At 38.3% G+C, this 14750-nt stretch overlaps 2 protein-coding genes across 2 annotated transcripts; one reads left to right on the top strand and one right to left on the bottom strand.

Annotated features, from left to right (window-relative positions):
- Positions 1-2153: 2153 nt before the first annotated feature.
- Positions 2154-8435, top strand: LOC113538042 (CCN family member 2). The gene is made up of 5 exons (XM_026932857.3): positions 2154-2263; positions 3517-3733; positions 5075-5317; positions 6750-6973; positions 7736-8435. The coding sequence occupies exons 1-5, from the start codon at positions 2201-2203 to the stop codon at positions 8015-8017; spliced, it is 1029 nt and encodes a 342-aa protein (XP_026788658.3). The 5' UTR covers positions 2154-2200; the 3' UTR covers positions 8018-8435.
- A 3040-nt stretch (positions 8436-11475) lies between these two features.
- LOC113537838 (fibronectin type III domain-containing protein 11) lies at positions 11476-14448 on the bottom strand. Its single transcript, XM_026932496.3, has 2 exons — positions 14341-14448; positions 11476-12566 (listed from the first exon to the last, which is right to left on the bottom strand). Exon 2 carries the CDS (start codon positions 12494-12496, stop codon positions 11564-11566), a length of 933 nt encoding a protein of 310 aa, XP_026788297.2. The 5' UTR covers positions 12497-12566; positions 14341-14448; the 3' UTR covers positions 11476-11563.
- Between the last annotated feature and the right edge of the window lie 302 nt (positions 14449-14750).

Below are 14750 nucleotides of genomic sequence, written 5' to 3'. Positions count from 1 at the left end.
ATGGAGATGTTGATGGAGATACTGACGGAGATACTGACTGAGATGTTGATGGAGATACTGACAGAGATGCTGATGGAGATGCAGATAGAGATGTTGATGGACATACTGATGGAGATGTTGATGGAGATACTGACAGAGATACTGATGGAGATGCAGATAGAGATGTTGATGGAGATACTGATGGAGATGGTGACGGAGATTGTGATAGAGATACTGATGGAGATGCTGACGGAGATGTTGATGGAGACGCTGATGGAGATACTGATGGAGATACTGACTGAGATGTTGATGGAGATACTGACAGAGATGCTGATGGAGATGTTGATGGAGATACTGATGGAGATGCTGATGGAGATGTTGATGGAGATACTGACAGAGATACTGATGTAGATGTTGATGGAGATGTTGATGGAGATGCTGATGGAGATGCTGATGGAGATACTGATGGACAGTGGTTATCATCAGGATTTAATTGTTCTGGTTTTGTTACTGAAACCTGGAGTCCTCTTCAGGATCTGATTTATTATTTCTCATGTTTCTGACACTTGTGATAGATCATTTTTTTGTCATTTTTGTGTTTCTCTCCTCTTAAAAACCTCGTGCAGCGTGTGTTAATGGCCTGATGAGTATCAGAGAAGGGAAAATGCCATGTCTTGCTGTAGATGGGAAGTAAACCAGCAGGAAGTGAAACAGAAACAGATGGACAGCTGTGTTTTATTCTTTTCCTCCTCTTGAACGCTGAGATTTTCCAAACTCCGCCACAGGAGAGGAATCTGCTGCTCTGGTTTCCCAGTTTGTGTTACGCTGGGTCGAGTCGGCCTGCGTTTGTTCAGCTGGTATTGTGAGCCTACAGTTTTCTTTTCACTGTGAAAATCTGCATCAGTGAAATATTTTTTACTGCTTTTCACCGCTAATTTTCACTGCTGCTCAAGTCCACTTTATGCATAAAACAGGTCTGTGTAATACGATGTTAAGGACCAGGGGTCCAGGGCCATGATTTTTAAAATAGATTAGCAAAAAAAACACACTTTAATTTAGCGAAAAGGTTTATGGATCCTGCAGTCACAGGAGACCCTGGTGGTGCGGAAAGAATAGCTAACTAATGTAACTAAGGTCCGAAGATCAGGAGGAATTATTAAAATATTCATAATTTTCTGGAGCAGAAAAACACGAAAAGAAAAAAACAGGAAGTGACTCAATGGTAGGAAAACTCTGCTATACATATTCATACTCATATACATATATACATGATCATATACATATACATATACTTACGCATACTCATACTACACATATACATATACACATATACACATATATACACATCATACATATTCTCATATACCTATACAAATACATATACATGCCCATATACATATACTTACGCATTCTCATACTACACATATACACATATACACATATATACACATCGTACATATTCTCATATACCTATACAAATATATATACATGATCATATACATATACTTACGCATTCTCATACTACACATATACATATACACATACACACATATATACACATCGTACATATTCTCATATACAATACAAATACATATACATGCCCATATACATATACTTACGCATTCTCATACTACACATATATATACACATACTCATACATATACATACTGTACATATTCTCATATACCTATACAAATATATATACATGCCCATATACATATACAGTATATACACATGTGTGACAAAAAGTATCTAAGATAAGATAAGATAAGATAAGATAAACTTTATTAATCCCCGAAGGGAAATTCTGGACAAAATCTATGCACATTTTCCAAAAGACTAATAACAATTTTATCACAGTGTGTTTTTATACTTATAACAGATAAGCATTAAACTCTATATCACACTGTTTTCACACTTTTCAAACCGTTTTTTTATTGATTTTTTAAATTATTTTTTTTACAGAATGAGTGTTCCTTGTATAGCTCCTCACAAGCTCAGGAAATACACGCTCTACAGGGGCCGTAGGAAAAAGAAGCATCAAAACAGCTGGAATTGAAACTATTCTTGATCCACATCCAAATTCTATTTGCACTGTCCGGCCGTGACGTCAGAGCTGTGAGGGTATAAATGAAAGGCCCGGAGGCGAGCCGTTTGCTAACACAGACGCTTAATGGAATTCAGGCATCTCACAGGAGAGGAGAAATATTCAGGCTGCAGGATGAAGAAGGAAACCCGAGGAGCTGTGTTTGCCATCTCCGTCCTCATCTGCGTCCTCACACAGGTCAGAAATCTCTACAGTCTCTGCACACACTCTCTCTGAAGATTCAGGAGCAGTCCTGTGTCATTCAGAACTGCAAAAAATGGACAGGATTTCACCATTTTCAACAGGACATATATATGTGTATTTTCTCCTTTTAAATGGAAATGGGAAGGAATTAAGGAAATGTGGGGAAAAAAAACAGAAGGTGCACAGTATTTATTTACAAAGTATTCTTAATGCATTATATATCTGCTTAAAATGTCCAATGTTTCAAAAGAGACCACATGAAATTAACGAAGAAACAAAAAATAAGATGTTAATTAGCATTCTGCAGCTTGGATGAAGAAGTTGGTTAGATGTCTGAGCCTTTGCCAGGGTTGCCATTTGTTGTATTTTTACCAGTTTTTTTTTTTTTTTGTCTGTGAGACAATTTGCACACATTAGAATATTTATACATTTTTTTCCTACAAATTTTACAGTAGGTAATCCAGAGTTTTAAAGAATTGTAAAGAAATAAAATATTGTGCCAATGGGAAAAGTAAATGGAATTTAAGGGAAAAGAATTAAACTGCTTTTACTGTATGAATGTACTTCTTGTTTCTCATAGGTATTTTTTATTTGTGATAAAATCTGTAATAATGCAAGACCCATATTAGCCATAGTTTTAATACTGCTTTGTTAGAAAATTTGCACAATGTTGCTATTATATATTACAATATATTCGGCAGTTATATGCATTATTTTATATAATGATAAAATTAAGTTTAGTTTTTATAATAATTAATCTTTTGAGCCAGTTTTGTTAGACACATCTGGCAACACAGATCTCCAAATGACTAAATTTCAGTGATTGAAATTTAGCTACTGTTTCATAGCAATAAATGTGGAAAATTTCAGGGGGTGAATACTTATGCACGTGCATGACACTGTATGTTAATACAGTATGTAAAATATGTTGCATGATCTTTTAACCAAGGTTAAATGCTTTAGAGGGTAAGAATACAAATTTGTTAACATTTTGGTAAATAGAACCAACTACATTTATCAGATATAAACAAAAATAATAATTGCATGAGTGGGTGGGCGTGGCCAGAAGACAATAAGATTTCAGCAAGAAATCTTAATGATCTCAGGTCTGTATGGTCTCTACAAAACAATCAGCTTCTGTTCTCCTGGTTTTCCCTGGTTTATAATTTACATGCTGTATTTATTAAATAATACTCAAACTCACATTAAATGATTAAATGATTAATGATTAATGATTAATGTTTCAGGTCACGTCCCAGCTGTGTTCAGGTCCATGTCAGTGTCCTTTGTCCCCTCCGACATGTCCTCTCGGGGTTCCTCTGGTTCCGGATGGGTGTCGCTGCTGTCAGATCTGTGCAGGACAAGAAGGAGAACTTTGCTCTGAAAAAGACGTGTGTGATGCTCAGCGTGGTCTGGAGTGTGACTATAGCGCCAGTTTCCCAGATGGACCTGGAGAGTGTGTCCGTAAGTGCTGGGAATATGACTGGGATAAGCAGATTTAAAATTCCTAAAATAAAATTGCCAATGCCTTCATGATGCATATATATAATGTTCTATATCTTACAATAAACAACAATAACAGAGTGAAACATTACAGAGTGGAATGTGTAACAGAGAGGAATGTGTAACAGAGAGGAATGTGTAACAGTGGAATGTGTAACAGAGAGGAATGTGTAACAGAGAGGAATGTGTAACAGAGAGGAATGTTTAACAGTGGGATGTGTAGCAGAGTGGGATATGTAACATAGAGGAATGTGTAACAGAGTGGGATATGTAACATAGAGGAATGTGTAACAGAGTGGGATGTGTAACATAGAGGAATGTGTAACAGATGTGTAACAGTGGAATGTGTAACAGTGGAATGTATAATGGAGAGGAGTGTGTAACAGAGTGGGATGTGTAACAGTGGGATGTGTAACAGAGGAATGTGTAACAGATGTGTAACAGTGGAATGTGTAATGTAGAGGAATGTGTAACAGAGAGGAATGTGTAACATTGGGATGTGTAACAGAGAGGAATGTGTAACAGAGAGGAATGTGTAACAGTGGGATGTGTAACAGAGTGGGATATGTAACATAGAGGAATGTGTAACAGAGTGGGATGTGTAACAGTGGGATGTGTAACAGAGAGGAATGTGTAACAGAGTGGGATGTGTAACAGTGGGATGTGTAACATAGAGGAATGTGTAACAGATGTGTAACAGTGGAATGTGTAACAGTGGAATGTGTAATGGAGAGGAATGTATAACAGAGAGGAATGTGTAACAGTGGGATGTGTAACAGAGAGGAATGTGTAACAAGAGGAATGTGTAACAGATGAGTAACAGTGGGATGTGTAACAGAGTGGAATGTGTAACAGAGAGGAATTTGTAACGGAGAGGAATGTGTAACAGTGGGATGTGTAACATAGAGGAATGTGTAACAGAGAGGGATGTATAACAGAGTGGAATGTGTAACAGTGGGATGTGTAACAGGGAGGAATGTGTAACAGTGGGATGTGTTAAATGTGTTTAAAAACATTAGACGATGTTTAAATGTTTAGAAACATTCGTATATGGTTTTTACTCGTATAATTCTAACTCCAGTCATGCTAAGTGGTTTTACTGAATCTCAGGATTAGCATTGCATTATTTTCTAATATGAGCATAGGATTAGCAGGATTAGCATTGTGTTATTTTCTAATATGCGTTTTCATAAGGCTGATAATACAATTTTTGAATTTTTCATGGTAATAAATAACAGCCCAAACTTTTGTTTAGTTGTTTATTATAACTGTGATTTAAGCCGCCTCTTGTCACCTCTCCAGGGCGAAACACGCTCGGCTGTGAGCACTTGGGTGTGAGGTACGAGGAGGGTCAGTCGTTCACACCCTCGTGCAGGCAGCTTTGCCACTGTGTGGGTGGCGGCGTCACGTGCGTCCATCTGTGCACCGAGGATCTGAACACGCCGAACTGCCAACACCCGCGACTGGTGCACGTGCCGGGGCGCTGCTGCCGAGAGTGGGTGTGTGACGACACGGAAAACAGCATTGTGCTGGAAAACACTCCAGGTATTCAAACGCATGAGATACTATGTGCATTAAATAACTCCTGTGCTCTCGGGTGGTCCAACTGAACGGCCCTGAGGAGCTCTAATATAACAAAAGAGGATTGTTATGTTTTCCTTGAAGCCTCTGTCACTTTGTTTGAGTCGTAAATCTTCTGAGAATAGCACACTGGCTTCAAAGCGGGAGTCCACACAATGAGTCGCACTTTGTTTAATTCTCCTGTAATGTTTCACTCTTTACCCAGAAACGTCACCCTGACCAGGTCACCTCTTCTTGTGCTCTACTCGTCTTGTAGTAAATCTTTTTATAGGAGCTATGAGGCTAATGTAGCTAACAAGAACTGCATTATATTTAAAAGCTTAATTCTGCTGCAGTTTCTCAACATGATGAGGCGTGACTCTTGCTTTGACCTCGCTTTAAAACCAGAGCTGCTCTTTCTGACTCATATTTAAACATAGAAGGTGACATACTTTCATTTCCTTAAATCTTGCCACACAAAACACACCGTGCATGTTTGTAAGAAAAAAAAAAAGCGTGGTTAGTACAGTTATTAAATTTAAGAGACTAACAAATGGCTGTATGGGGATGATGGTCTTCAACATGAAGGTATGCTGTCAAATATTATGCAAAAAAAAACAAAAGTGTGACTTTTTACAGACAAATACCTGCTACAGATATAAAGTTTTCTGTAAAGAGATGTTTATTTAAACATTTATGGAAGGAGTCTCCAGTGTCAGTGCTTTGTAACAGTCAGAGGTAAAGCTGTAACTTTAAGTTTTCAGACATTTTCAGAACAGAGGAGTTTACGCTTCTTTGCGGTTTCTCAGAAACGTGACAAGAGAGAGAATAAAGAGAGGCTGGTGAAGGAATGACTGTTTATAGCTGCTATAACATAAGTGACAACAGGAACTAACTTATATCACCGACATTAAATGTAGCTATAAATGGGTAGAAAGTATGATGTATCATTGTGTAATAAATAAAAAATTGTAATTATAGGTAAATTGTTGTTATATAAGAGAAATAAAACACTCAGTGCTGTTATAGGAAAATAATCAACTTTGGGGTGGTAAGAGTAACTCTGCTTCATTCGCTTGATTGTTTTCCTATAACAGCAACACGGACTGATTTACAGTAATCTTTATTTACATACTGAACACCAGCGTAAACAATATTGATGGAAATTGCCAAAACTCGTCCCATCCTCAGGCCTCCTCCAGCTAAAAGTGTAACTGAGAAATGTTTTTTAATTAGCAGCTTTATTTCACCTTGAATCTTTCAGTACAGAATGATCTTGTGAGTCGTCTCTGCTTTTTCATGGTCAAACACACGTTTTGTTTTGTTTTTAGAAAAAACTTTGTTCCATTTTTAGTCAGAAGAACATAAAACAGAACATAAAGCTTTAAAGATGTTTATGTCTTTGCTGTCATGGCAGTTGAGCGAGCCGTGAGGTCCTGGCAGGACACGGCGGCGCCTAGCGGGGTCTCCTGGTCCACCTGCATCGAGCAGAGCACCGAGTGGAGTGTGTGTTCACGCAGCTGTGGTCCAGGTGTGTCCACACGTTTCTCAAACAGGAACTTGGCCTGCCAGCCACAAACACACACGCGCCTGTGCGTGGTCAGGCCGTGTCACCCTGGACCAACCGCCAGAGCCCAGCCAGTGAGTTAGCGCTGTTAATACTGAATATCAGGACTAGCATTAAAGGAAATAATAACCAGTGAAATAGAAATGTGTAAATGAATAGAAATGTTTACTTAAATTTAAAGTGTTGTTAAAGTTCCTGAAGTTCCTAAAACATACTGAAAATTATTGAAGCGTTGTTCTGTTACTAATGAAAAGCTAATAGTTACTAATAGCTAATATAAGTCTCTGGGAATATAGAACTCTGGAAATATATAGCCTTGAGAATATAGGACTCTGGGAATGTAGCACCCTGGGAATATAGACCTCTGGGAATATAGAGATTTGGGAATATAGAACTCTGGGAATATAGAGATTTGGGAATATAGGAGTCTGTGAATATAGAACTCTGGGAATATAGAGATTTGGGAATATAGAACTCTGGGAATATAGAGATTTGGGAATATAGGAGTCTGTGAATATAGAACTCTGGGAATATAGAGATTTGGGAATATAGAACTCTGGGAATATAGAGATTTGGGAATATATAACTCTGGGAATATAGAGCTTTGGGAATATAGAACTCTGGGAATATAGGGCCATGGGAAACAGCGTAACTCCACAGTTCATGCAACAAATTCTTTTAAACATCTGCATCTCACTATCTCAGTATCTTTCAGTATGTTTGGCAGGATTAGCACTTCGAGCTAGTCCACTCATAAAATATAAAAAGTCTTGGGTTTTGTGTAGTATTTTACTTTTTATTTTACTTTTTATTTTACTTTTTATTTGAATCCTCAGTTCCAGAGGCCGGGTGTGTGTGAGAGCAGTTACCGCTCGCCCATGCCAGTGCGCTTCGAGCATCAGGGCTGCTACAGCGCTCGCTCCTACAGGCCGCTGTTCTGTGGAACGTGTTCTGACGGACGCTGCTGCAGCCCCGATCGCTCCAGGACCGCACTCGTGACCTTCCGCTGCCCGCGAGGACGAATCGCTCAGCACGCCGTCATGATGATCGAGTCCTGCGTCTGCCATTACAGCTGCCCTCATGCGAACAGCTCCAGAGGAACACGCTCGTGGCTGTAGACTGTAACGCTCTCATCTTTTGGGTATCACTATCAAATATTCATTTTTATTACATTATTTAAAGTACGTGTAAACATTCATTAGCTATATTAGCAAGACTTATACGCAAATTTGATTAGAATCGTGTGTCTTCTAGGACCAGATGTGGATTTAAAATAATGCAGACGTTTTAAAGGGGTAGATTAGTTTAAAAAAAATTACTTCTATCAATTAGCCATGTTTCTGAAATTTTGCACCAAATATGTCTCAGCTAAAGGGGACATCATGTACAATTGATTTTTTGTTGCTAAATTATTAAAAAATATTATACACTTTGACAAAGTCTCAAATTGGAAACACTCCACGTTGTGCTGTTACAGTGACATATAGCTGAAGTTGTTTTGTTTCTCTTATACCACAGAAATTTTCCAACAACTACAATTTTATTTCTTTTTTTTAATTATTATTATTGGTTTACAGTTAGATTTTTTGCCGTGGAACATCCATGAAACAAGTTAGTTCCTGTTGTCACTTACGTTATAGCAGCTATAAACAATCGTTCCCTCACCAGCCTCTCTGTTTTCTCTCTCTTGAAGTTAATAAGACAAAAAAAAAAAAAAAAAAACAAGAAACTGCAAAGCGTAAACTCCTCTGTCCTGAAGAACAGTTACAGCTTTACCTCTGACTGCTGCTTACAGAAAACTTCACCATTTCAACGAGTACACTTTTTTTTTTTTATACACATGTCCACTGTACACGTCCCTGTGAAGGAGCTGTTGCTATAGAAACGATAAAGTATTAGAAAGAGCGCATTAATGTAAACCTGCGCCACTGTCAGAGCTGCTGTTATAGAGAACTAATCAACACCTTCTGACCAATCACAGTCCAGAACTCAACAGCGCTGTTGTAAGGTTAATAACATCTCCTGTAAACATGTCCCACTTTTTTTTCCTCCAATTTTTAATAAATATATATTTTTTTTATTTAAAATGAATAATACAGATACAGCTTTCTTTAGTCGCCCTCCTCGGCGCCTCCCTGTGTCCAATTTGAGAACTGCTGCTTTAAAAGCTTGGGTGTAAAAATAGTTTTTGTTCTATTATAATTTTATAATGCTTTTTAATGAGTGTGTCATTTTATTCATGTACATATTCCCAAATAAATCTGGGACCACATGTGGAGTCATACAGCACACAGCCATTAACAGAGTCACAGATTATTCTTTTTTTCCATTATGGGTTCAAACATGGTTTTATTTTTTGCTATTGTCCAAATTTTAAGGCATTGGAAATCTAAATTATAAATTACAAATTATAATGTGATAAGTCATACTGTATCACCCTTTATGAACCGTTATAATTAAAGAGTCTGAATGAGGATCTAAAGTCACCTGAAAAGTTTGATTGTCAGTTTTACACGTTGAAATTTTGTACAAGAAAATACTAAAATTGTAACCCAATAAATAAATAAATAAAAGAAATTGTCTTTGTTTGTGGGTCAGTCTCAGTTCTATCTGTCACTGAAGTAATTTGTAAATAATAAAAAAACTTTAATGCCATTTAGTGTAAAAGAGAATCCAGATCATTAAAGCCATAGACCACTGCTATGATTATCTAAGCATCTATATGTCATATTAAATCAGCGTAAAGACGTGAAATGATAAGATAAAAATACAGAATAAAAGCATGACTGCGCTGATTAAAACATTGCGTAATGATTGAAGGCTACATTCATTTTTGTGACTTTATATTTTTATGGATTATATATCGGCATCACCAGATTTTCAGTAAAAGAATAACAGTACTAAAAATCAGAATACCTGAAATATTCAGCATTTTTTTTCTCTTAAACTTCTCTGCAAAGATTTTTTTTTTATATTTTACCAAGGAGTGTCTCCAGAACCTCTTCCTCTAAGACTTATTTGTGCAGTGGACTTATTTATGTGGTCTGTATACTGAATAAGGAGCGTAAACCGTTTATGTGCCCTACATCGTGAGTGGTTCGGGACACGAGCACAATGAACATGATGTGGTGAGATTTTGTGCTGCTTTAGGTGGCCTATAAAGTGAACAGAATGTGTAATTTGGGACACGTCCATAGTGAACTGGCAATTCTGAGATGTTTGTGATTGTTTATCTGGTGTATATAATAAATTGGGTGTGTAGTTTGAGACATGACCACAGTGACCATAACATGGTTACAGTTTAAGCTAATATCGTGAAGTTTATGGATGGTAATCTAACCGATCTTCATCAACAGAGAGGAAGTCATGGTGGTCATGGTGCCAAGTCATGGTGTTTATAAATGCCTTGGTGTCCACCTCATCAACAGACTGGACTGGAGGATCAACAGCAACAGCAACAGCGAGGCTTCCTGAGGAAACTCAGATCCTTCAATGTATGGACCAAATTGCTGGAGATCTTCTACCAGTCTGATGCAAAGAAGCTGAATGAGCTAATCAGGAAAACCGGCTCCGTCCTGGACACCCTGGAGGAGGTGGTGGAAAGGCGGATGGTGGACAAAACTGGGAGGATCGTGGAAAATAGCAAACACCCCCTCCATGCCACACTGGCCAAACAGCAGAGCTTCTTCTCCAGTAGACTACGGCAGCTTCGCTGTAACAAGGAAAGGTACAAGACGTCATTCTTGCCCACTGCTATCAGCTCTACAGTGAGACAACAGCGAGGTTGGGGAGCCGTGTGGACGTTGGACACGATGGACATGTCTACTGATTTTGTTTACCCTACTACTACACTGCATATTGCACAACAATTTTACACAGGATCACTGCACATTCTCACACACACACACTGCCTCTTTACTTATGCTACACATTTTTATACACACACTACCGCAACTGCTCATCACACAGTTTTAAACCCGGCAACCTGCAGAATATCATACAGTTAATCTGTGCAGGAATCTCAGTCTGGAAATAACGTGGAGGTTTATTTATATGTATATTTTTATTCTTTTATTGTGTTTATTGTGCGTTTTTAAAGTCCTGTGAACTATTAATTCTTAGTTTTCCCTGTTGCTCTTGTGTTGTGGCTGCTGTGACACCACATTTCCCCTTGGAGATCAATAAAGTACTCGATCCTAATTTATTCTATTTACGGTAGTGCTGTGAGAAGTGAATAAAGTGAATAGGGTGTGTCATTTGGGACACGTCCATGTTGAAGAGTTCATGGTGTTTGTGTGGCCTGTGTAGGGAACAGGGTGTGAGGTTTGGCATGAATGATGACGAGACGTTTGTGATGGTGTAAATGTGACAGAGTGTGTGTTCATGTGCTAGATTTGATGGCAGTGATTAATAACAGTTCTCAGGACAGAGTGAAGAATAAATCAAAATAAATTTACTTCTTTTCATATATATATATATATATATATATATATATAACAATACAGTAATTAACTGTGAGATAAACTGTAACATATACATGTAACATATAACTATAAGATACATATCTACAGGAAATATAAGATTTAGAACTGTAGGAAATATAACTATAAGATTTAGAACTGTAGGAAATATAACGATAAGATTTAGAACTGTAGGATATATAACTAAACGCTGGTGTGTGGTGAGGTGGTTGTGAGGACGATGCTGTCCTTCCAGACCCCATAAACCAGCCCGGCGATGTCTAATCTCTTCACGCTGAACTCGTAGCTGCGGTCTGGCCTCAGGTCTGTGAGTTTAATAACGTAACTTGAGCAGGCCAGGGAGCCGAACTCTCTGGCTTCGGTTTCGTTTGTCGGATTGATGAGTTTGTAATGGATCTCGAATTCCTCATCCGGTTTGTGCTGCTCCTGTTCAGCGATGTACCAGTGAAGAACCACCGAATCACAAAAGGCTTGAGTTTGCTCTCTGTTAAACATCACCGGCTTCTCGGCCTCCAGCACCAGCTGAAACTTTGGCAACCTTTTGCTTTCCAGCTCGGGGATCAGGCTGTGTTTGACATGGAGCTTCCCGGGAATCATCGCTGCATCAAAGTCGTCAGCCACCTGGTGGAGCCTGAGGATCTTCTCTTGGATCTCAGCGTCTCTGAGCAAGAGGGACGGGCCACTTTTTTGAGCCAAGATGTCCTGCAGTTCCTCTCGACCCCTGGTTAGCTCGGCGTACAGCATCTCGAGCAGCGCCAGCTGGAGCTTCACCTGGTTGTTGCCGTCCCTCTTCACACGCTGGAACCTCGATATGTCAATGAAGTGCATAAGGGTGGAGTTGGAGATGTAGTGCTGGTTGCCCAGCTGAGGGACGTCCTGCCGTATCACCACAATGTAGAAGGAAGACTTCTTGAGGAGCTCCAGTTTGTGGTAGTTGGTCTGGAGCTGATCTGGACTCAGTCTCGTATTGAGAAGATCCATTATATTGCTCTCAATGCTGAGAGGAGCCTGTCTCGTGTTAGGCTGCGATAAGAACCAGACGTTAGTGTTCCCCATTCTGTCTGAACCACAGCTCTTCAGTGAAGATGCTGAGACATCTGTGCTATCTGTGCTCATTTTTCTTCTCCTGTCTGCAGGTAACGGCGCAGTCGGTCTCTACAGCAGTGTGACGGGATGAAGGTCTGACCTTTGATTTAAAAAAGTGAAGAAAAAAAGTGTTAATTTCTATCATACCACAGTGCTGTTTAATTCTGGCTTGTGATTGGTCAGAAGGTGTTGATTTATTTTCTATAACAGCAGCTCTGACAGTAGTTCTGGCTGCTATTCAAATCACAGGTTTATATTAATGTGCGCTCATTCTAATATATTATTGTTTCTATAGTAACAGCTCATACACAGGGACACGTACAGCGGATGCTCCATGTAGCGGATGCTCCATGTTTGTACAGATTAAAAAACATTGCTGATGAGGTGAAGTTTTCTTTAATGAGACGTTTATTGAACATTTATGGAAGGAGTCTCCAGTGTCAGTGCTTTGTAAGAGTCAGAGGTAAAGCTGTAACTTTACGTTTTCTGACATCTTCAGGACAGAGGAGTTTTTTGTCTTATTAACCTCAAGAGAGGGAAAAAAAGGGAACAAGGGAACGAGTGTTTATAGCTGCTATAAGTGAGAACAGGTACTTGCTTTCCTGATGATCCACAACATTCAAATGTAACTAAAAACAGATAAAAAGTATCGTTGTAGAGAAAAATAGGATTCTGTGAACATAGCAGTTCAAATCTGAAAAAGACCAGATTGCATTAAGAAACAGGGAAATGGAAATAATGATCTGGAGAAGCTGTATATTTCTGGAAGAGAGTATGGACTACTTCCCTTTTTGGTGAATTGACCAAGAGCATCAGGGGCAAGGAGTCGTAAAAGTGCTGCGGTTTGCGGTTTTATGACCATGAAAACATGTACTAAGCAAATAAGTGGATGAGATAAGATGTGGATACGTGATGAGAAGAAGATGATGGTGAGGAAGATAGGAGGTGGTATTATGTTAAAATATTATAATCAGTGTATTCTATCATCCAATAGGATGTTGATTTCTTTGTCCTTTACTAATAATAATGATAATGAAATGAATCATTCATGAACATAACCATATATACTCCGATTTTCTGTCTCAGCCCTCGTAGCACTCTGAGGTAAGGTACGGTCTTTAAGGTAAGAGTGGCTGCTCGGACTCGTGAGCAATTGCTGAATAAAATTAAAAATTGAAGTTAAAATATTTACTCTCAAGTGTTGTTACTGATTTCTCATTTTACAGGTGAGTTTCCACCACACTGTTTAATAAATAAAAAAATGTAATTGTTGGGAAGCTGCTGTGGTATAAGAGGAATAAAGCACTTCGGGACATGCTGTTATAGGAAAATAATCAACTTTGGGGTTGTAACACGCCACGCCATCGTGGATGAGTTTCCTGTAACGGCGTGACACACACTGTTTTATTCCTTAACTCAGTGAATATAAAAGTCAAACCATAAAACAGTTCCACATTTGGTGAAAAAAATAATAATAACTTTTTGCATTATTTGTGGTTTAACTTTTTTGAATCATGAAAATTTGTTGTGTGGAGTCGACTCTTGGAATCGACTCCCAATCGATTCCCACAATTAAGTCTGTATCAGAGTCGATTCAAAAGCACGACACAGCGTTATTTATTTATTTATTTATTTATTTTTAAACAAACCACTCATGGCTGTGTGTGACATGTGTTTGTGAGGATCAGCGTGTTCCATACAGCTCCTGCTACATACCTGAGTAATATTTAAACCACGCCCACATATCCTATTATATACACCACTTCCGTTCAGTGTATACATGATGTACATGAATCAGATTAAAGTGTGACGCAGATGCACAGAAACTGTAAAAGATTAAAGTTATACATCATAATTCACTCAGATCATCCTACCTGACTTCTCCTCTTCAAGGTTTCTGCCTTTGGTTTTTTTTTTCTCTCTTCGTTCTCTCTTTATTTTTAAAAGTGTTATTCGTGTCACCATGGAAACGCAACATCTCCTGTTTTAATATGCAAATTAGGGTCGGCGAGGTCACGTGACTCTTTATGGTTTCAGATTAATTTCTATTCTGTGAAGTTTCTGTTCTCACACTGTTTGTAATTATTGTAGGAATGATACTTTATTATTATTTTTTTATTAGTTTGGCATGGATTTGTTTATTTCTATTCTATTTCATTTCTCTTCTAGTTTTTGTGTACTTTAATTGACTTTAGTCTGCTTTGTATTTTATTTTATATTTAATAGAATATTTCTCGTTTATTATAGATTCTAGTTGTAGTTTTTTTTTTAATCTACCTTACTT

This window comes from Pangasianodon hypophthalmus, chromosome 20 (assembly GCF_027358585.1).
Source record: "Pangasianodon hypophthalmus isolate fPanHyp1 chromosome 20, fPanHyp1.pri, whole genome shotgun sequence".
NCBI classification, from domain to species: Eukaryota; Metazoa; Chordata; class Actinopteri; order Siluriformes; family Pangasiidae; genus Pangasianodon; species Pangasianodon hypophthalmus.
This window is presented reverse-complemented; position numbering and strand designations above follow the sequence as displayed.

Excerpts from the sequence above, each read along its gene's own strand:
- LOC113537838 (XM_026932496.3), bottom strand. The coding sequence starts at position 12,496 with ATGAGCACAGATAGCACAGATGTCTCAGCATCTTCACTGAAGAGCTGT.
- LOC113538042 (XM_026932857.3), top strand. The coding sequence starts at position 2,201 with ATGAAGAAGGAAACCCGAGGAGCTGTGTTTGCCATCTCCGTCCTCATC. Across the intron at positions 5,318-6,749 it reads TGTGCTGGAAAACACTCCAG|TTGAGCGAGCCGTGAGGTCC; the intron begins GTATTCAAACGC and ends CTGTCATGGCAG. Across the intron at positions 6,974-7,735 it reads CAACCGCCAGAGCCCAGCCA|TTCCAGAGGCCGGGTGTGTG; the intron begins GTGAGTTAGCGC and ends TTGAATCCTCAG.